This window comes from Stegastes partitus, unplaced genomic scaffold (genome assembly GCF_000690725.1).
Source record: "Stegastes partitus isolate 25-593 unplaced genomic scaffold, Stegastes_partitus-1.0.2 Scaffold379, whole genome shotgun sequence".
Lineage (NCBI taxonomy): Eukaryota > Metazoa > Chordata > Actinopteri > Pomacentridae > Stegastes > Stegastes partitus.
In genome coordinates this window covers 421,871-444,845 of record NW_007578110.1, presented here as the reverse complement: position 1 = coordinate 444,845, position 22,975 = coordinate 421,871, and the positions used below count along the sequence as shown (strand labels likewise).

General features: G+C 41.2%; 1 protein-coding gene across 1 annotated transcript in view; it reads right to left on the bottom strand.

Annotated features, from left to right (window-relative positions):
• LOC103359516 (breast carcinoma-amplified sequence 3-like) overlaps positions 1–22,975 on the bottom strand; it is a gene marked incomplete at its 3' end in the record, with an annotated part of 140,185 nt that overhangs the window by 49,045 nt on the left and 68,165 nt on the right. Inside the window, exons 14-15 of the mRNA XM_008284889.1 lie at positions 8,709–8,842; positions 919–1,249 (exon numbers count right to left, since the gene is read on the bottom strand). Coding sequence (XP_008283111.1) covers positions 919–1,249; positions 8,709–8,842 — 465 coding nt within the window. The remainder of the gene's footprint in view (positions 1–918; positions 1,250–8,708; positions 8,843–22,975) is intronic.

The following is a 22,975-nucleotide window of genomic DNA, read 5'->3' as shown; positions in this document are numbered from 1 at the left end:
ATACTCTCACAAATCTAGAAGAATCTCCTCCACCAGCCAGTCAAGATGCAGTTTACATCCATATCTATCCAGACTTGAACTTTGGCTTACTGGTAATCAAATCTCATCTCTTCTTCACTGTATCCTGTTAGACACTGTGGGAAATGTTGAGCAATAAATGAATGAATTCTTCAGTTACACCTGTCTAGGATGCACCCTGCTTTTATCAGCTGGGACATGCTTCCGCCTCTTACCACTTGCCAGCACAGACACATTAAAAAGTAAATAAAAAAACAACACAAATGTCAGCAATCCTCCCTATAATCTCAGCTATAAAATGAATCTAATATAAAATGGCCATTGAGACAAGTGCAACATATTCCAAATGAATCTGAATGAACCATTAAAGCCAGTAATGCAGTTTCAACTCAAGTACTGTACAACACAATCCTGCCCTTCTCTCTTTCTGTCAGCACTGAGGACACAACTATCGTGCTTGAATAAACTTGATTGGCATAATCACTGGACAAACAGAGAAAAGAAGTCACAGGTTCTGACTACAGAAAGGTTTCAATTGTGTACTGTATAAATTGCAGTGTTTGATGAAAAACCACACAGTTCATCAGCAGTGTTCACATTTAACCCTGCTGGCATGTTATAGCTGGTGGACAACCAGTTTGGTGCACCGCCAAAACGTTTCAGGTGGGGCTCGCTTTCTAGGATCTTTACACTGGGAGTGTGAGTGCATAGACATAAATAAATTATTCTGACAATAACTGTTTGTATCAAAGAACGTACCAAACACATGAGGTCTTACACTGAACCCTGTGAATTGCATCTACCCTGCAGTCTGCCACCCACCACATGGTCACCAAGATGCAATCCTGGACATGCAAACATCAAGACGACCCTCACTTCCCGTCCCTCCCAGTTCCTCACCGTGCAATGGAGAACCCGAGGGGCTACTGGACAGGCCTGGTATGGGGCTACAGCGGCCCCCGATGCCTCCTCCACCACCCAGAATGCAGCCACTTCCTGCTATGCCTCCTGCTCCTCCTCCTAACGCAGCCGCCCTGTTCAGCTCCTGCTCAATCTCCTCCAGGCCAGCGCTCTTTTGGAAGCGAGACATCCGGTTGACCACCCGCGGGGACATGTGCGTGCGGGCGCAGGGTGCCCCACCGTAGGGGTTGATGGGAAATACATGGGTGGTGCCTCGGAGAGTACTGATGGCTACCCAGCGACTGTCTTGGCTAAAACACATGTCCTGGACCTGGATGGAGAAAGAAAAGTCACAGAGAGAGGACAGGGATACAGGGTTTAGACAGTAGAAAGTGAAGACAGAGAATTATTCCACTATATTTCCAATCACTAAGCACATGACTGATTCTTGAATAGATCAAACAAACATCATCCTATACACAAATTAGAGGGTGGGGTGTCAAAACAAAGCTAATTATTTTCTATTCATTAATACTGCAGAATTCATCACATTCTTGACAGGTGCAGACAGGCTTAGACATCGTGACTTAGAGAAAGAGAGGCATAGAACATGGAGTTTGGAGATTTGCTAGCCTTACTGCTACTGTGCAAATGCTCTCTGTATGTAACCTGTCATTCTTCCACAACAGTTCACTACTGTGTCGCTGCACAAGGTCAGTTAACAGTTAACCTTCTAAACCTCAACCTGGGTATTTTTCATTTCAGTCACATTTTTGCTCACTGTGAGCTTGGAAACAGCAGAACAAGGCTAAAAGCAAAGAGAACTCAAACGTGCCTTTTGTGAAGTATAACACGGTTATATCGCCATACAATCATAAAAAAGAAACAAAGATGAATTCCTTTGATCATTTACTCTACAAAAATTGGGGAAAAAAATGAAATCAACATATACAAGTGCCTGTTTGAGATTTCTCTATGGACAGCAAACTGGAGCAGATTGGAAATCATTTTGTGTCAGTCAGCAGCCCAGATGATCCAACCTTCATGTGGTGGATCATCACTGGAGACGCGGTGGGTCTCTGTGGCTACCACCAACAGAAGAAACAACAGTTTTCCCACTGCAAAAGCTCACAGTATCCAAAACTAGACAATTCACATCAGGACAGAAACACTAGGAACATGCTCATTGTTTTCTTTCACATTCACATGGAAATTATCCCACAGAGCTGGACTGTCAAGACAGACTTCTACTAGGATGTACTGATGTGTCTGAGGGAGAACATTTGGCAGGAACTACCTGGGCTGTGGCACGCCGGCATGTGGGTGCTCCAATGTGCTGTACAACAGGTCACAGTTTGGTGATCACGCAGACAGTTGTAGGCCACAATTTCACAACAGTGGCTCCCCATCCGCCCTACTCAGCAAATTTGAAACTTGGGACTTCTTCCCTTTTCCCCCAAAATTAAATTCAAGTTGAATGGTTGCTGTTTTGACACAGTTTATGAGATTTAATCGCAGATGATGCTTGACATGTTTACATGCCGGAACTTCCCGGGGGCGTTAGAAACATAACAGAAGTGCTGGAAGTGCTGCATCACTGCACAAGGAGACTACTTAGTCTTGAATGGTCGTCAAATTTAAATCAGGTACAGTTTTGATTTCTATAGGCACAGACTATATTCAAGTAAGAGGCCCCAAAGTAGAAAAAGCAAAAGAAATCCTACTAGAAAGGCAACAAGCACAGACATTACTTCTACCAGATGGGTAGGCGCTTTAAACTTGGCACAGGGGTTATCAGTGGATATCAGAGTTTCTGTGACAGCTCAAGCAGTATGATGGACATCAACCTCTACGGACAGAATCCAAGAAAAACATTTTTTTATTTGTTGTTTTTCAGAACAAAATAGCAAGAAGGAAATTCACATGAGAAGAAGCCTGATGAATACTGGGTTTCCTCAGCTTTTTTATCCAAAAAAAAAACTAGACAGTTGTGTTTAAAATATGCACAAGTCTTTCTGGAATATTTTTCTTCACCTTAGAAATATGTACAGCGGAAGTAACCTGCGTCACATTCCAGCAAACATTAGTGTGACTGGGAGAGGTTTATCACACAGATAAACAATTGTGTCTGAGGTGAATGACAAAGGCGACCGGGGTGAGAGGATTAGACAATATCTTTTGGAATAGGTGACAGCGTGATATGAGCTTGTTTGGTGGTAAAATAAATAGCTAAGTAAAACAAAAGAGCTGATGGCGCCCTTTGTTAGCCCTCCTCCTCCTCCTCAAACTCTCAGGGAGCAGACACTTGAGAAGATAGGATCTTCCTGAGCATGTTAGACATGCAGGAAACCAGACAGATAGGCTGCAAGAGACAATGCAAGCAACGGAGAGTGTCGGAGAGAAAATGAAAAAAAGACAAAAGAGCGAGGTGACTGATGAAGTGATTGTGTGTTAAAACTGCATCCTTCATTTGGCACGCACTAAAAAAAAAAACAAAAAAAACACCTGAGGCTGAAGTAGGTAGACAGGAATGGGGAAAAAATGAAAGCAAAAGGTCCAGGAGAACGTTAAGATGAACGTCTAACTCTTTAGTGAGCCGGTCAGAGAGACAGCTCTGTACCTGCAGGCCTTTCTAATCCTTTGCCAGGTCAGACTAGGTAATTGTCCCCAGCAATGACAGTTAATATGGCATCCTTTGCATACCAGACAGTTACCTTACTTCACAAAGATGAGTGAAAGAGGAGGCTTGACCTCTGCTGTGGCTGATTAGGGATGCCTCAGAGATGAGAAAGGGCTACTTTGTGTGTGTCGTAATTGGTCATAATAGACCTGTCAGAGCTCCAACTGTAAATGGGTGCCTGGATTTTACTGTCAAATCCATTTTATCAGGTGGAGGATTACCTGAAGGGTGGCTGTAATTGTACATTCATAGCCTGACAACCCTGCAGATATCAAACAGTTGTCAAATGTTATCTTAAAATGGTGGAATGCAACAGTATTTAAGTCACATGCAAGTGGTGATGTGAAGGCAGCGCATTCCAGAGAGGCTGGAAAGCTCACCCCACTGTCTGTGTACGGAGTACTTGATGACAGTCAGATGACAGGAAGACATATTTAATGCTTTAGTTCTTTTTTTTTTCTAATCAGTGACACCAGTTTGGGAGATTCACCTGAGAGGAACTCTGGGGGAATGATGAGATTGTGACAAGAATGGACAGAGGGACAAGACTGAAGAGAGAGGACATATATAGGATATATATAATATAACTCACCTACAATTAAGACAATAACACCAGGATAATCAAAGATGGTTTTAGGGACTGTCTGTGTAGGACATCTTTAACATAATAAATAAGACTTATCTTGACTGATTAAATACTTATTATTTAAATTATAACAAACAGTATTACTAGCAGCACTGCTAGCTGTGAGTTAAGCTGACAGTTTTGATCTATAACTGTGTGAAGGCACTACCCATGCTTTCAAATCAAATGGGAACACTCCATGTTCCTACTCTAACAACTAGGAAATGACCAATACCACTGGGCTTGCTTGGTGCTCCGGATCAGCAGTAGTTACTACCTCCCAACTGTGTTCCATGTAATCTATGAAGCAGCAATAGGTTGGTGCTCCGGCTCCGATTTGCAACTTTCAAGGCTTAAAAGATCTGCTTCTAACATCTTTACTTCTGATACCACAGTAAACCTGCCTGACAGCTTGGAAATGTTACATGTAGCACCAACAGCATATCAAGCATCTGTTCATATTGTTTGTGTTCACGGTGTTAAAGCAATCAGATTTTTACATACAGCTAATATACACCTAGTGATACACTGGACCATGAGTTACTTACTTCAAGTATATTAGAAACAAAAAAAACCCACAGCTTCCTGATGATTTAGACTGACAGCACAACAAAACCACCGGCTCTCTACATGTAATGAGCTATTCTTTAATTGTGCCACTGTGCTGTCGTAGCTTTGTGGTGCACAGGCACACTTCTAGACGCCATGTTTTCTCTTCACATAAAGAATCGGGTAGCTAGAAGAATCAGGTTTCATTGCTGAAAATGAGTTTCCCATGTAAATGAAGGCTTCAGGAAAAGAGTTTCTGCAGATCAGTTTAGTTGAGCGTATGTAAATATGCTAATGAAATCAGCATAAACCCACATTGTTGGAGTCACAGCTGATGGTGTAGGACTATAAAGTATAGCAGTAAAGGAGTGCCAGCCCTGTAACCTCAGTGACTAGCGCTCTTCAGTTTGCCGTGGCTCCAAGCTCGTCTACATTCTGGTCCACCTTCAGCCCCGTACAGCTGTTATCAGCTGCAGGTATGTTTACCTGGCCTCGGGTCACTGACAGCCAGTCGCATGTTTGGCCACTGGAGACAGATAAGGCGTCTCTCCACCCACCTAACTGAAGACTTTATCACTCTCCAGTGTGTTTCTGAGTGTGTGTGTGTGAGTGTGTGGTGATAACCCCTGGCCCAAGCACTAGTCTGGGGCTGGCATTCAGTGTTTACAACGGGTTGGATCAAAGCAGGCTCAGTGTGCAGCCGGTCAGCGGACCTGCCGTTTGGTCATACATTAACTACAGGCAGGCTGTGAGAGTGTGTGTGTGTGACATGGTGTGTTTTCCCAGTCAATAATCTTGAACTGAACAAGGCCTGAAGTAGTTTTGTTGAGTAAGCATTTCTAACTTGCACCGCAAGGTCCCTGGATGTCATGGTTGAGAGTGGAGGGATTTTTTTTTCTTTTCTTTCTTTTTTTTTTCTTCTAAGTGCTAAACATCTTATCTTGAAAAACGTGGACTGATATCCTACTATTTCGCTGCTCATTTCAGGTCTCACCTTTAAATACATTAAGGATGTATTGTATGCCTATTACAGTGACTGAAAGCCGACAGTAAGCCAACAGGTCTACCTTTACTACATGAAGGGAAAGTAGATCTGTGTCCTACCAGTGGGTACGTTATCATCACGTCATACCTGCACATATCCACATATATGTTTATCATGCCACATCTGTACATGTGAAAAGTTTACATATACTTCAATATATAATTAATTTTAGCCTTTTTATACTTTTGTATTTCTTGTTTTGCTCATTCTATGCCTCATTTGTGTCTTGCTGCTGTAAGAGCTTTCACAGAACCTTTCATACTGTATTGCAGACAAGAGCATGTCCTTGAATTGAGGGAAATTCAAAGTAGGGCTTCATGATACTGGATAAAACTGACAATGCCATATTTTGTTTTTCTGTAATCATAAAAAGCAAAGAAATTTTCACCAGATATATAGACAGAAAGAAAAAAATATATCTGTATACAATAGAACGATTGGGGTGGTTTTGTAGGGAACCTTATCTGCATCAACACACCTAGAAGAAATGGTCTCTGAGAGTAAAACGTTTGGAGCTTTCATATGGTTTAACACAGGCAAAGACATGCAAAATAGTTTGTTGCTTTGGACGCCATTCAGGTCTGGCTTGGCACACGTCCACACAGAGCTTTGTGTGCTGATTTTAATGTTCAAACACAGAAGTTGTGCTGCCTTGTGTAGTGGCAACTATTGCAGGACACTGCTGACACATTTTTTGCTAAAGGTAATCTTTCCTGTAGCCAAAATCATAGCATATAACCGAGCAGCACTGCATTATGGCTGAACTGATAATCAGGATTGTTTTAGATCATGAATATTCAACACAATTATTCAATAAAGATTTAGATTTAAAATAAGGGTCGTCTTTTGGGCACCGCTATAGCTCATCTGGTTAGGCTGGTGTCCCATGTACAGGGCTACAGTCCCGATGTGGAGGTCATGAGTTCAAATCCCACTCATGGCCCTTTTCCACACACCCTCCCCCCATTCTTCTCCCCCACTTTCTTGTCTCTCTTTCACTGTACTATCCAATAGGCCAAAAAAATAACTTAAAATAAATAAATAAGGGTCTTCTTCACCTGATTCAATGCAAATGCTAAAGGCTAAAATGCAAAAAAAATAAAATAAAATCCAACCAACTCTTGCGTTTAAGCTCTTCTCTGACTGTTTCTAACTTATTTGGCTGTGTAGTAGTGTTAATAAACTCTATGACTTGTACATTGTGGCACTCGATAGCATAGCATCATCGTGTGTCATCTGTAAAGGGATGAATTCAAGTAGGTCTCAGGGAAACATCTAACAGTATGTGACTGTGTGACAGTGGAGGAATAAATAATGCAGACTATGTCCTAAAACTATACATCAACAGTCAATGAGGAACACAAAATAACACTGATTTGGTTGAACTCTTTCTAAAAATTTTCATCAATAAAATTACAGCAGCGTGTATTCCAATAAGAACTATATCAATAGCAATAAGAAAACAGTTTGAAAGAATGTTTGATAGTTTCACTGAAATGTGTCAGATGCAGACCGCCATGAAAGCATGTAATAAAAATGCAAAGAGTGATTGAATAAACAAGCTCCCAGCCTCTGTCCTCCCTTGCTCATAAACAGCTTATCATATCTATTAATGCTGGAGCTCCTTCACCCTCCACCGCTCCCTGAGCCTCTCCTCACCCTTGTCTGCGCCCACAGGCCTACTTTGCTGGAGGCTGTGGCCGACGGAAACCACTGGTTGCCTTTGTAAGACAGGCATCACGGTCGAAAAACACCCAACAATTTGGGTCCCCCAGCTTTTCTACCTAAGTCACATCCCTGGAGGGCAGACAGAGTTGATGCTGGGGTGTACAAATTCAAAGCAAGAGGGTGAAATTCTGATGTAACATTTTCCCTTTTGGTTTCAAATTAAAATAGTTCAATAAAGAAATATTATAATTAGTGATTAAACATTTTATTATGGAAAACACTGAAGCTAGAGCACTCTACCCTAAATGCAACAGACATTTTAATCTTTTTAAAACGAGGTGGCCTCACTTTTTAGCCATTTGGTGAGCTTATATATATAACTTATAGTTAAATGAGCTACACTCAAAATGGCATCACTGGGTCACATTTTAATAACAGACAGGATGGTATTGATGTCGGAACTGCTGGGTGTAAAAGGTTAACTAGACCATAGAAGTTTTGCTTAAACCTATTTTACTACTGCTTTCTGGTTGGTCGTGTTTTCTAATATTGTCTGCGTTACTGTAAATACCAGCATACATAATAATCAGAGTGCTACCTGTTGGCCAAGCCAGCCACCTTCCGTAAGCTAGTCATAACAGGGTTCTCTGCACATCTCAGATCAAGGTGAGCAAACGTAGACAGGACAAAAAGAGGGACTGGAGCACACTGAGAAATTCACAGCATTTAATTGCGCAGACAGACAAACATTTCAACACCACTGTGTCTTCATCAGAGTCAAACTGGACAAAGGCATGAGTTTGCTTCATGTCTTTTGGAAGTGAAAATGAAGGTGAAAGTTTAAATTGTTTCATCAGAAGATGATGAAAAGACCGTCGTGTTGAAATATTAGTCTGTTCACACTATTTAAGGCTGTGAATTAATCGGTGTGCTCCAGTGCCCTTTTGTCTTCTGGAAGTTCATTTTATGTGACCAAAACAGTTCAAGAATTTGGAATTTGAGTATTTTGGAGTTTTAGCTCTAAAAACTATCATCATTGTGCTGCTCTCTGTTGCTGAACTTGTGCATCCCTCTGATTTTGAGCTGGATTCCAATGCATTTCCTAGCTGTCATTATCTCGAGTACACAGAAACCATCAACAATAAGGATTTAGATGATGTATTTGATTTGAAATACATCAAAGTTTGTGTGTGTGTGTGTGTGTGTGTGTGTGCGTCTCAGACCTTGGCCTCAGTCTCCCCACGATGGAGGGTATAGAGATGGTGAACAGCACTCTGTGAGGACGCCCATGGGTGGGTGAGGATCTGGAACACGTGGAAATCATGGCCCAGCGTGTCAGAGGTAACCAGCAGCATTCCTACAATGAACACACAACAAACAGTCATCAACATTAACAATCCATTTTATAGCCAGCTTAAGCATAAACTAGGTGTTACCATCACAACAGTTACCATAAATATGATCTTTGCTTTTTTGGGCTATGAATTCCAAGTCTTGGTTATAGTTTTTGTTGCTGCCACGCTCAGTGCATATGAGGTGGCTTTTCACAGAAGGTACTCGGGGCAGGTGTGAGGGGCTGTGAACAGAAACATTTTTCAGCCTGTCTGTTTTCAATAGTAACAGTAAAAGTAAGTAAGTACACAATATCACTTAAATGTCCAGTGATTGAAAATGTAATCACCTCACAATGAGTGCATCGTATTTTCTCTAATCAGATTTCTATAGTGCTTTTCTAGACACTCAAAGTCGCTTTACACTGTCAATTATTCATTCACACACGCTGGTGGTGGTAAGCTACGATTGTAGCCACAGCTGCCCTGGGGTAGACTGACAGAGGCGTGGCTGCCAAAAAACTACAGGCCCCATAGTAGAAACTCAACAAAAATGAAGATGCACACAATCACTGACACACAAGTTAGAAAACCTGTGATCACCACAACAAAATTAATTATAGCTGTGATTTCCATTTAGTCTAAATGCATGGCGATGGGTTTAACATGACCTATGAACACAAAAACTTTCTCAGTTGTGACTACATACATGTGAGCAAACACAGTTGCAGCAGTGATGAGAAGGTATAGAATGAGCTATAGTACTATGGATCAATCCTGCAATGGTCCTCCTAAAATGAAATGTGCACTACTTGATCAATCTAGTTTTGAAACACAGACAAATAAGTGCTTGAAAGTTGGCACAGGTGTTATCAGTGTAAATCAGAGTTTCTGTGACACTATGAAAGACACAGTATAACGTAAGTCTCTAAGAATGGCATCCAAAAAGCTTGCTCTTCTGCAACATGAACATGTAAAGAAGTCTGATGAACATTGGAAGCAAATTCGTTGGTGATATCAAGATAAATTTATCCAGCCCAGATGAGGTCCAGCATGTTTTAGTGAACTTAGACGAGGTTACCACAGTGAATGCATAGTCCTGAAAGTGAAGCACGGAGGTGGAAGTGTGGTGATACGGGGCTGCATGATTGCAAAGGGAGTTAGGAAGATAACAGTTAGAGATGGAGCCATGTATGCTTGTGGATATACCAGAACACTAGCTCACAAGATGACTCTCAATCAGCAGAAGCTTAGCAGAAGAGGAATATTGCAGCATGATAATGATCCAGAGCATATTGCCAACATCACACAGGATCTTCTAAAGAAGATCAAAGTTGCATTGAGTTCATACTGTGGGGCCTGTCTGTTTAATAATGTGAAGCTAAACTGTTTGACATGAGAGCAAATATCCTTCTGCTCAACTCAGAAGTAATGCAATGACTGTAAGCTCATACAGTTTGAAATTATCTGATGTTAAATTGATATGTGAGATATTTTAGGGGTGTATTCAGTCCTTTACTCGACTGTGTGTACTGTGTTCACATGGCAACTTGTTTGTATAGATTTCCATCAGTTATAAAACCCATTAAACTCAGTGTGATGCAGTATAATCCAAACATTTAACAAGTGAGAAGACCAATATAATTTTTTTTTAAATATGTATTTTTATGCTTTTTTTCCTCTAAGTACAAACTTGGGCTGCAAGGTGGTGCAGTTGGTTAGCACTGTTGCCTCGCAGCAAGAAGGCTGCCGGTTCGCGTCCCGGTGGGGGCACCGGAATCTTTCTGCGTGGAGTTTGCATGTTCTCCTGTGCAGCGTGGGTTCTCTCCGGGTTCTCCGGCTTCCTCCCACACAGTCCAAAACCATGTTGAGGTTAATTGGTGATTCTAAATTGTCCGTAGGTGTGAATGTGAGTGTGCTTGGTTGTCTGTCTCTTAGTGTAGCCTTGTGATAGACTGGTGACCTGTCCAGGGTCCTAAGTTGGCTGGGATAGGCTCCAGCCCCCCCGCGACCCTAGTGAGGATTAAGCGGTGTATAGATAATGGAAGGATGGAAGTACAAACTTTTAGTGATAATTACTAAAGATATATGTTTCAATGCTGTTCCAGTTTAGAAAAAAGCAAGTCTAGTTTTACATCAATCACTGTTGCCCATCGTACTCTTAATTGGGCCAGTGTGTTTAAACGTTGCCACTGGCTCACTGATACAAAGTCAGGCCAACCATAATGCCTAAACTGTATTTCACTCCAGTGGCTCACACAAAAGCAGCCAACACTACCAACTGTGCAGGACACATGCTAGACAGCATGACAGAATTAGTGTGCCTTTAAAACAAACAAACCAGCCCATTAAAACAAAGCCAGCTATCGTTTGTCGCTGTCATAAAATGCAGCCTTCCCTCTCATGATAGTTTGGTCTGGTTAAAAGCAGGGCCCGAGTCGTGTGCTTCTTCAACGACAGACAAGATGATGAGTGTCTGTAAAAGAGAGAATCTATGTATTCATACATCAGTGCACGGTTATGGGCGTGTGTATGCACATGGAGATTCACCGAAACACTGAACCACAGCTCAACACAAGTGTAACCAACACTGACAGGCCCATTCATTTGGGCCGGTTTTATTTGAAGCTCGTCAAACTCCAGAAAGTATAGGCCCTCACCATAAACAACATGCTCAACAAACCACACCAGAACAAACCCAGATCTAAACTGGCTTGGCTAGGAAAAAAGCTGCGCTGCTTTTCAAGCACAACCCAAAACCCATCCCCAGAAGCCTTTAGAGATGTTACAAACAAACCCGTTTATCGGGTAGTAACTCGGAATGTTGGAAATATATCACTGAAACGGAGGGAGAGAAATATTCAAACCTCTGTCCTTTTGACAACTCCCAGACATAAATGATATTAAAGTAATTAGTAATTTTTCTCTGAGTTTTTCCCCTTAGAATCTTTTATGTGGAGGCTGCAGTAGGTTTTAATTAGTGGCCGGGCTTTATTGGGTGGCATGTCAAATGTGAAAAGAGGAGGCTGGAATGGCATGAGATTAAAAGGATTTAGCAACACGTGCAAGGGAGATGGAAAACACTCCCTCTGTGGAAAAAAGAAGCCAAGTATGCTACAAAATTTTGCACATTCATTCAAAGTTGAAAGGCTTCTTTTTTTTTTTAAGACTTGTGTGTGAGTGAGGAACAGTTCTATTCAAAGATGATGAGGAGATGGAATGAGGGAGGTACGGAGGGAATGAGCGATGGGGTCACACAGATTATCAGAGGTGGAGGGAAGAAAGTAGAAGAGAGGCCAAGTGAAGTGTGCATTAAGACAGTGGTTAGCTATTCATGCTGTATCAGAGCGACCAGAAAGCCAGAGAGCTAAGGCCCAGGGCCTGTAAACTCTTGAAAACCCACGCCCCAAACGAGGTGCCAAGCCACAAGAAGCATTTGCGTCAACTGGGAATACAGAGAAAAAAGGGACGGGGCCCTTCTAATTATAGAGTCTGGAAACGGAAGCGCAGGGTGATTAGGAGTTGAGGCGCTGCGGTCTGTTTATCTGGGAGCTTCCTCTCGCTCTCAAACCCTCTCTCCCCCACTCTCCACTCTTTCTTTCGTTCTTCCTCCTTGCTCTGTTTTGGTCGGGCCCTGCCCACCCCGTGGCTGTAGAGTCTGGCCCCTGACTTTCTGACAGATGAGACTTGGCCGCTGTGTTCTGGCCAGGGCCGGCGTTTCTCTTCTGCTGATGTCTGGGCTCCAAAAAAGTAACAGCTCAGAAAGGCTGGAGAGCTTTGTGAGTGCGAGCACCCGAGAATTGGGGCTTTTGTGGCGTTGTTGAAATACAGAGGCCCTCGCCGAGAGGCGTCAGTCGGTTAGCCCGCGGGAAGGCCAAATTAAAAAGTAGCTGAGCCGCTCGGCGGGTGAAAAGAGAAGGTTTCGGGGAAACCAGAGGCTGGCCGGAGCAGGGTTTGACACGTCCTATTTATAACACCTTGTCCCAGGGGTTACAGTGTTATTTACGATGTTTTAGTACCAAGATCGCTGGCACACGCACTTAGACATGCGCTAAACTGGAAGGGATGACCTCTAATTTGCCATGTGTGCGAGACATGCGCCCGTATGGGACATGAGGGAAGTGATATAATCATTTCCATAAATATCTGCTTTTGCTTTCTGGTTTTTGTTTTTTTTTTTTGCTTTTTTTTTTCCAGAAAATCTTTTTGTTTTGTTTTGCTGCAGGCTTTACTGTCCCATCTCTGACCATCCAAACAGAAAACATCTGCTCAATCCCATTAATAGTGGGAGGATGTTTCATTTACAAAGTGGTTGGGCTCGCTTTATTCTTGACAAAGGCAGATGGGACGAGAGGGTGGGAGAGAGGGAGAGAGAGAGAGAAAGGCAAAGAAAGAAATGGAAAGAGCAAGAAAGAAGGCGGTGATTTCCCTACTTGGCAACACAGAAGGCCACAACAAAACTAGTCCACTTTTTAATTAACAACACTAGGCTCAAAAAAAGCTTTGAAAATCGGGAAAATCTCAAATTATAACCATGTGGAAGGCATAAAGCTTACAAGATGGAGCACTTGGGGGATTCAGATAGCTTTACTGTTACCAGAATGCATAAACTTCAGAGCAAATGAGCCCAACGCACAAATGAAAGACTATCCATCATAAGACGAGGCTTTGTCTTCGGGGCTGGCATTTTCGGGGGGGGAAGGACAGGACTCTCTGCGTGTCTGTATGTACTTACACATATGCCGGACATATACGCATATACAGCATCACTCTGTAGTCTAATATGTATACACAGCTAACCAAAGTGTTAATGTTGCCATGTGTACTTTGACCACCTACAAACTATTCGCAGTCATTCATCTACTCAGATTCCTCCATCTATCCATCTAAAATCGATCATCTTATACTCACCAACCCACTTCAAACTATTGTCAGCTTTCAAACTTTATTACTGAAACTCTTTAAGCTTTACTTGCTGGATTCTTTCATGAAATTTTGAGGTCTTTCCTTAAAATTCCAAAAAGTTTGGCCTTCAAGCTACATACGTAAGCAAAGTAATAGATTAATAGGTATGTGTTCTCTTCTTAATCAGTGCAAAATTCTGCTACTGGCTACAGTGCAAATTGAAAAGAAGGAGAGAGCCCCACTAATCCTCTCACCACCACAGCACCACACTAATATACGAGCAGTTTTATTTCTGCAAGGCAGCAGGGTACGCATTAAGGTTAGTCAGCAGCTAAAACGCCAAACATCAACCACCTCTAATACATCAGAGAGGGTGCAGTGTGACAAATTACAAATCTATCTATCAAAATATTTTTGTATTTTTTATTTTTAGCTGAGAATTAAATAAGAGTTCATTCAAGGTTGCATGTATTATTATTAAATAGGTTTCATATTACTTGTGTATTCAGTCTACATCTTGAATTTAAATACTATAACTATTCTAAATGTATGGAATGGTTTACTGGAATCATTGAAGCTAAATCTAAATATTTCATTATTAACTTTCTATTGCTGGTAAACAGTTTTTTAAAAAAATGCTGTGAAAAGTTGTCATTTATTAACTTTATACAACGTGCACTAAAGAGAAAAAAAAAAAAGCCAGTATTTGTGGAGAGCCCAGTTTCAACCAGTCCTCCTTGGTGCATTGGGACACAGTTTTGTGACAGAAACATCTTACCACACCTTTGGGCTTAAGCTTTGTTCTGTAAGACTTAAGATTCCACTTTTAATTCTAAAAAATCTGGATAAAATGGATTGAAAACTTACAAAAGGGCTGCGTTATACATCATTTCTGCATTAAGATGTGCATGATAGGCACATCGCAGTAGGTACAACATGACGTCAGGCAGATGAAATCAGATAGAACATCTTTTACTGCTTGATGCAAAAAGTGAACTTGGTGTTCCGCACATCGCTCTATATGTGAACACTAATTCATCTGTGATTTCTGTGTGTTTATCTGTGATCAGCCTGTGCAACATGTCCCTGAGCTCATTGAACAAAACCTTTAATTCTTTTGAAAATTCAAGTGAAATGGTCAAAGGTGATATAATTGGACATCAGCAAACTAATCTTACTCAGTGTCTAAGAGAAGAGCGGAAGTGTCAGCCGCAATGCCCTAAATACACCAGAGTTTGTCAAAGTTCCCTGATTCCCTGAAACTCACCCACACTTAAAAAGAGGAAAAGAAGGCGACGGGAAGGCAGTAAGGACGGGGGGGACGGAGAGAGGGTGAGGGCTGCAAAGAAAAACAGAGAAAACAACAGAGGAAAAAGGGGGGGAGGTGCCTACGGTTCATTTGATGTACAGTGGGCTGAAACCAAGGGTTGTGTTTTTCTACGCGCTCCACAGGCAGACCACCTGTGAGCACTTAGATATTAATAGATATGAAAAAAGGTGTGTGTGTGGTTAACCTAGCTGAGAAGCTGCTATTAGTTTGATATTACTATGCTGGAACGCCGGCTGTTTTAACAGGGCAAAAGTCGCCTGGCTTTAAAGTCGTGCCGACACACAAGGGGCATGCACCGTAGCGGTCAAGTTCACAAAGCGTGACTGTTCTCAAAAGCAGAGCTCCAGGCTCGTTCTTTCATCACTTTAAGTGGAAAACACACTACTTAAGTCTGTTTTTGTGGAGCATTTACATATTTGCACACTTCCTGCTGGAATTGTTTTAAAGAAGAGAAAGGCTTTTTATTTTGTTCCAATGAACACAAGAGTAACGGGGAGCATAAAGTGGCAATAAGAAAGCCGCTGTTCTGACTTCACCTGCGAGAATTCATCTGCCAAAGCCACAACCCCAATTTACCGCCACTAATCCAAATTCCCAGTGAATCCTAATTCCTTCAGTTTGTTTTCTTTCTGTGGTCTGCCAACACGGGACAAACGTTCTCACAGCAGTTCAGAGAGAACTTTAACACCAGGGTTTCTTTGAAGTCATCTTTAAAAATCCCCAAAACTAATTGCTCCTGTCCACAACCTTCTGATTAAGATTTTGGGACTGTGATCAGATCTTAATCCCTCTTCTGAGCAAACAGGCAAACACTGAGGCTGGAGAGGTAAGCCTATTGCATTTACACGGTCTCTTACATTTTTGTTCACTTTTGTTAACTAATAGGATCCCTCTAAACAGTCACAGCTGCTGGCCATAGGTGAGACTTTACAATGCTCTGATTGTCCACTGATCTAAAAGAAAAAAACTGAAAGGGTGCTGCATGGGTGACAAAACGCCTTCCAATCCTGGATGCTGCTTACTTACAGCTAACTATAATTTAGGCTTTTGCAAAACGTGGAACAGTTCTAAATTGGAAAGTCGACCTTGACGGCCTGCAACAAGTCTTTTTTTTTGGGAGGCAATTGTGTAAGACACAGAACACTATTAATTCAGTTTCATTTGATTTATTGACAACACTCTGGTCCTTTTATTTAGTATTTAAAAGCACTATAGAAACAGTCAGTAAATGATTTTTAACATGCTGTAACTATATATGGAATTTTTATACGCTTATTAATGGACAGTTTTGGCCAGAAATTATAACCTTTCCTCAAAGAACATACTTTGTGGACCGACCAACAAACAGACAGACTGACAGACACTTCATCGTGCCCATGGGGGAACTCATTGCTATTCTCACATGCATTATCCTTGAGCTCCGACTTACTGCAAGGGTGTTGTTAACAACTATCCATTACAATGTTTGAAATGCAAATAAATGCTTATTAGGCCATTCTAAAACAAAATGTGGTAGATTAGGTTATTTAACATTTTGGCCCAAATCAAAATATCTTAAAATAAACAGGCCAAAGTGCCACATTTCTTTTGTATAGACAGATAAATGTCCCAACCCCAGTATTTCTGTGTGTCCTGATCTTTCTTCTAGTGCTACTGTAAGACTTAAGATTCAACTTTTAATTCAAAAACATCTAAATGGGTTGAAAACTTACACAAGGGCTGCATCATTTCTGCATCGAGATGTGCACGATAGGCACATCACAGTAAGTACAACGTGACGTCAGGCAGATGAAATCAGATATGAGTGTTTTTGCTGCTTGATACAAAAAGAAAACTTGCATGGTTCTCATTTTCCATGACTAATCTACAGGAGAGGTCTGTCTGTACATCATTTAGTCTGATTTAAGGGTTCTTGGAGTGTTTTAAAATAATATTCCAAGGACAGGGGTTTTTAACATGCAGGCTCCAGATATGTACAACAAAACGAGTGAGGATCAGGAGGAAAAAAAGAAATACAACATCAATTGTATGGAAATAATCCGGCTCCAGAAAGGATGATGCTGACCAAACAGAGGGATTTGGTCAACAGTGTCCTGTGATTGCTGTCTCTACACGATGCAAAACAACTCATTTGTTTTACCATTTTAGTCAGCACCACAAAGCTCTGTCTGATGAGTACAAAGCCAGATCTGAATGTCACCCAGAGCTGAAAACTGTTTTGAATGCCTTTGCCAGTGCTACACCAGTTGAGAAAGCTTCCAAGCAGCAGTGAGAAATCACAGATGTGATACCTTTTTACCTGGCAAAAAATATGATACCAATTAATACAGGTGCAGGGTTTTACAGACAGGATCAAGCACCTATTTTCTCTAGTTGTTATCCCAGAGCTGCATGACAAATGCAAGGCACAAGCTGGCAAAGAGCTGTCGCAGTGGAATACTATGCAGCGCAACAGACTTCTGGTTCAGCCAGACAATAGGGGCCACCCGTCCACTTTTTTTATTCAGGACATCCAACTGAAACGTTTGCAAACAGTAGTTTTCCCAGATGATGATACAAGCGCGTCTTATCTCGTCTCAGCGGGAATGAGAGCCTGGACTGTTTGGGGCCTTGATGAGAGATATCAAGTCTGTATTTGTAACAGACAATGTGGTGAGCATTGTGAAGGATTCCACCCTGAACAAGTGGAACAGGCTGCAGTGGTTTGGCCACAGACTGCATTTTGCAGTTAGTATGTTATATACATGCTATATTTATTAAGCAGTTTGTTTTTTCATATTGCGATATATGTTGCAAAAAAAAACTCAAAAAAGTATTTTTTTTTCCTGCAATATTGTTCAGATATAATTTACACACTCACCAGTAAATGAACCCATTTCATTTTGGACATTTAGAACTTGACTTGAGCACCAGATGAAAACTTTTTAAACACAAAACAGGATGTCTTTTGGAGCTGACCAAAGTTTTTTGGGGCAAATTCATGCTCCCAAGTGTGTAGCAATGATATATTAAGTAAAGTGGACATGACATTCTATGCTGCCGCTCCATTCATTCCTATAAAAAGGCTGTCGCTAAGTATAAGCTGAGACTTGAAATAACTTTGTGCTACATCTCTGAACACATGAATGGCATGAAATAATGAACTGTTACTGCTCTTCAAGACTTTTCGCGTTTGTTTGGCTGAATGGAGGATCGATTTATAATCATACTAAAAGAGTTATTTTAGTCGGTTTACAATGACTGGAAAGGGCAATCATCATTCTACAGCCGTTACTTTTGTAATAATTATCCACAGTTTCATTATTACTATGTCCAGTTATGTACGATTTTGCAACACAGAGTGTGGTCACTATACTAATATCGCCTTACAGTTCTGGTCTGTCGGTGTGTGGGTGAGCGGACTGACTCACTGGTCTTTCCTCCAGACCGTACTGCCGGTAAGGCTTGAGAAATACCAAACTTCTGAGTAAGTTATTTGTTGTGGGGTGTAATAAACACTGCAAGCTCCGTGAGCCACTGTTGGCTTTTAGATTTAAATGATGAATGAAGTAAAAGCTATTATACATTTAATCTGTAGAAAGAAAATCCTAAATGATGAGTTTTTTTAGGCTATGCCACTCATAATAATTGCTTTCCATCTATATGCTGCCAGTACCAACAAACCAGTCCTCATTTTACAAGAACAAAAACTTAGCAACTCACCTCTTCCCCACCAAGCCACCCACCTACACACAGACCGTAAAGAAGTTACAAATGACCTACGTGTTACCGCACTGTGTGGGCCGTGAGTGACTCCACACTGCTGAGGTGTCTGGCGTGTTGGTGAGCATTGGGCAAAAGGAGGGGAGATGGGGTGAGTCTTTTCTCAGCCAAGTTTTCCAAATTATGGTCACTAGTCATTGGAGTTTTTCTCCTTAGCCTGGACCATGTAACCACATGTGACTTTTTTTCTGTATGAATTTATTGTTTTTCATAGTTGTTTGCCTGAAGCCTTGTTGTGTTCCATCAAATTAGACTAAACAAGCTGTCTTCAATATTCATTCGTATGAAACCACTGAGATGGCTATGAGTTCATCAATTAGTTTATGACAATCAATCTTAGACCATTTATTGATGCCATGTTTTTGCACCATTATGTTGTCCATCCAGCTCTTTTTAACTCTTATTATCAGAACAATCACACACAGAAGCAGCCCTACTTTTCAGGGCTCTTCATCACCTCTGGTAAAGGCAGCTTCTACTTGTAGAAAGTAAGGGTTCTCCACAGACAAATATATTTTGATGGGCTTAATGTGTTTTTCCACTGCAACACTTGTGCATACATACACAATATTTAATTCGCAAAAAGCCTTTGCACTGGCCCAGCTTGATCACATCCAAGCCTTCAATTTAAGAATACTAGATCCAAACTGTGGACCACAATGCATTGCATATATTCTGGTTCAAATTAATGCAATTTAAAAAAAAAAAAACATGAAGGAATAGAATGTCTCTATTGTATAGCAGCTACACTTCTGAATTACTTCAGAAAATGCTGCACTCTGCAGCACAGACCATTTTGACGCTGACAATGTTACTACAGACTGTCTGACACATGGTTTGGTGTGTAGATGTGAGGCTGACTAGAGAGGTAAACATAACTATACTTCAGCATCTTTTTTCTATTTTGTTGCGAAATATAGATTTTCTTTACAACCTGGAATCTGAAAAGGCTTCGAAGATGGCTACTAGTTCATGGTCAGGAAGTTAGAATCAATGCTCTTAGTGACTTATAACCTTAACCATTACCTTAATGCAAAAGTAGGCAGTAAATGTTATAGGTCACGTAGAACAGGGTGGTTTCTGATTATATTAAATATGCATATTGTAGAAGCAGGAATTTTCATAAAATCAGTGACGCTGATATGCAGAAACATGGCCAATTTAGGAAATAAAGCTTCAAACAACATAAACTTTAATATAACTGGATGACCTGCTCCTTGAAGGGGCTTTAAAGCATCGCTTGATAGTAATTAGTTGTACATTTGGCTACCACATTACAGACAAGGAAGAAGACAACAAAAGAAACAGAGACAGCCGATCATTTATGAGACTTCAATGTTCAGTGTTTCAGAACAACGTGCTCGGAGGTGTTTCCATTCATGAAGTGCTTAAGCTCTTTTTCTAGGAAAAAAAATGAAAGTGACATCAAGTAAGCATAAAAACTTTCTTTTCTTTTAGTTTTTATTTATTTATTTTTTCTTTTCCCATCTTTCTCTAATGCGTTACGTCAAAATGTGCATAAATATACGTTATTGAAATAGTGTTTATTACTACTGATAAATGCACTACTCAGCATTAGTCTCAACAAAATTTAGAGTCAGGAGAAGAAAAAAAAATATGTTTTTCAAAGTCAAATCCTGAAAAAGACAACACTGAAAGCCCTGCAGAGCAGATGCTGTAAATCACATCAGAGCCGGTTGTGAGTGCTAATTACTATCTTGGTGTGAAGACACAACTCAATCCATGCTAAATGTGTGGCTATAAATGTGCGGCCAAGCTGCTTGTGTGTGGGAATTCCCCTCGTGTTCAACATGTGCGTGTGGGTCCGGGGTTTTTCAGCGACAGCATGGTTTCTTTCACACATCAGTAAGATGGAGAGACAGAGTTATTACACCACGGAGAGCTGCCTTCACGGCACAGCTGCCTCAATGGTCAGGCACAACGGGCCAGGCTATTCATTAGACCGGCCTGTTACTAAACCAGGGACATGGTTTATGGGACAGTTCCGTGTGGGGAGAGATTCAGTCTTGATTCATCTGCCATTACTCCTGGCTTTGATGGGGTATTCAAAACTTCCATATTCAGAACATTTAGATGGCTGCATAAAAATCAAGATATGGTGCAGTTCTGCCTTGCTGTGCTGTCTGAACAATATAATGAAAGAGAATCTTCACAGCACAAGGGTGGGTTCTGCAGTATATCTGCATACAGTTTAAAAATCAAGCGTTTGTGCTCACCTTTGTCGCTCTTGTGCACAAAATCTCATGCTCTAAGAGATACAAATCGTGCTGGTGCGCAGCACGCTCTAGTGTTATTTGGGCGGTCATGCAGCTCCAAGTTTTTGTAACTTGGAACACGCACGACTAACAAACATGCAAAATGGACGAGCTGGAGGCGCGAGTCTGTGAGCAGATCTGTCTCTACAATTCATCACTGCAGGAGTATAGGGATTCACAGATGGCACAACACTGATGGAGGGAAATTGTTGCAACAATTGGAAAAGATGAGATGCAGAATGAGGGGTTCTGCGGTCAACTATGAAAAAACATCCATTGTGTTTGTGATTGAAAAACAGACTACCAGTATACTATCACTTCTGTTGCCACTCCAGCGATGTAGATGTATTGATGTATTTTTCTCAGCAGCGACATCTATTATTTAGAAGAAGACTGCAGTGACTCAAGCATGGCTTAAGCACAAGTAGAAAACGCTACAGCACTGTGTTGATGTCATAGTTTGTGTGCACATAGACCAAGTACATAAAGTATAAGTCAGCTTAAGACTTGACTGATTCATGGTCAGTGTGCAGAGATTAGCTCTGAGCATATGGAACATACATAAGTGGTTTGAATTACTACTTAACTAATATGATTCTGATAGCAAGTACAGAATGATAGTTTTAACTTAGGGACTACAACTTGGAATAAATGTGTTTCTCTTAAAGTGTTGCTACTTTTACTCCTTCCACAACTTCATGTAAGGCACTTCAATTCTATCAGACTGAGTAGGGTTGAAAGAGGTTTGAGAGAATAAAGAGCAGAGGGTGGTGCCCTGCATGGTTGCTGAATCAATCACTCCATCTAGTGCTAGTCATAGTCATAAGAAATGCTTGAGTTGTTGTACAATATCTCTACCATCAAAACATGAGTGTATTTTGACCTTGGCATTGTACCTAATAATCAAGTCAAGGATCGTTAAGGACGAGTGAAAAGGACAAGACGAGAAAGAAAACAAGCACACACACATCGCAGCTGTTAAAGAGAGCGCTTTGCCACTGCACTTCATCTGCGTCCCTCTAATTACACCACTAGGAATAGATCCACAGATCCAACGGAGCGCCGCAAAGCGCCAGCCGCCACACCAAGTGCTGGCGGCCACTGGTCCGCCCTCTGTAGAGCCTCCAACACACACAAGCCACTGGGGTTTCTTACATAACTCTTCCCAGCCAAAACCTTTGGGCTTTCCAGACTCTGTTTGAGTCATATCATTGTTTCCTGCTCAGTCTATCTTTCTTGTTTCTGCCATGTTGAGATTGACCACTGTGAAGGGAGCTTCAATAAGGAGGGGAAGGTAGTTCAGTACAGCAACTTCCCCAAACTCCTTAGAAAGAGTTCACTTAGAGGCAGACCAGTGAACCCATAAGTCAGGATTTGGATTCTGATCAAATCAAGAGGCCTGTAATTATGGGACACTCTACAGCAGGCAGCTTAGAAATGAAAACGCATAAAAAAATAAACAATGATGAAAGTCGTGCAATCGCAACAGGGGAAAAGAGGAGTTTTTACGCTTGTGTTAAGATTGAACCTAATCTTATTACACGCCCTAACTGCAATAAAAATACAAAAAAATCTGTGTTTTTTGGCTATGCTTTTGGTACCGTTTTCAGCTGCAATCTTAACAGTTATTAGCTCTTTAGATTTGTCTCAGCGTAAATTAGGTAGAAAGATTAAAAGTGTGTTTGGAAATGTGAAGTTGCCGGTACCCGTGGAAAGGGTAACAGCGGAATCAGCAGGTCTGTTGACTCAGCATGTACCAGTACACCAAAATTGCTACAACTTCCACGGGCACAACATTGTAGGATATGTAGGGTGCCCTTCTGTAGCGTCCTCGCTCGAATATTTAAAGGAAAAACAATTATATGTGGAAATGATAGATTGTGTAT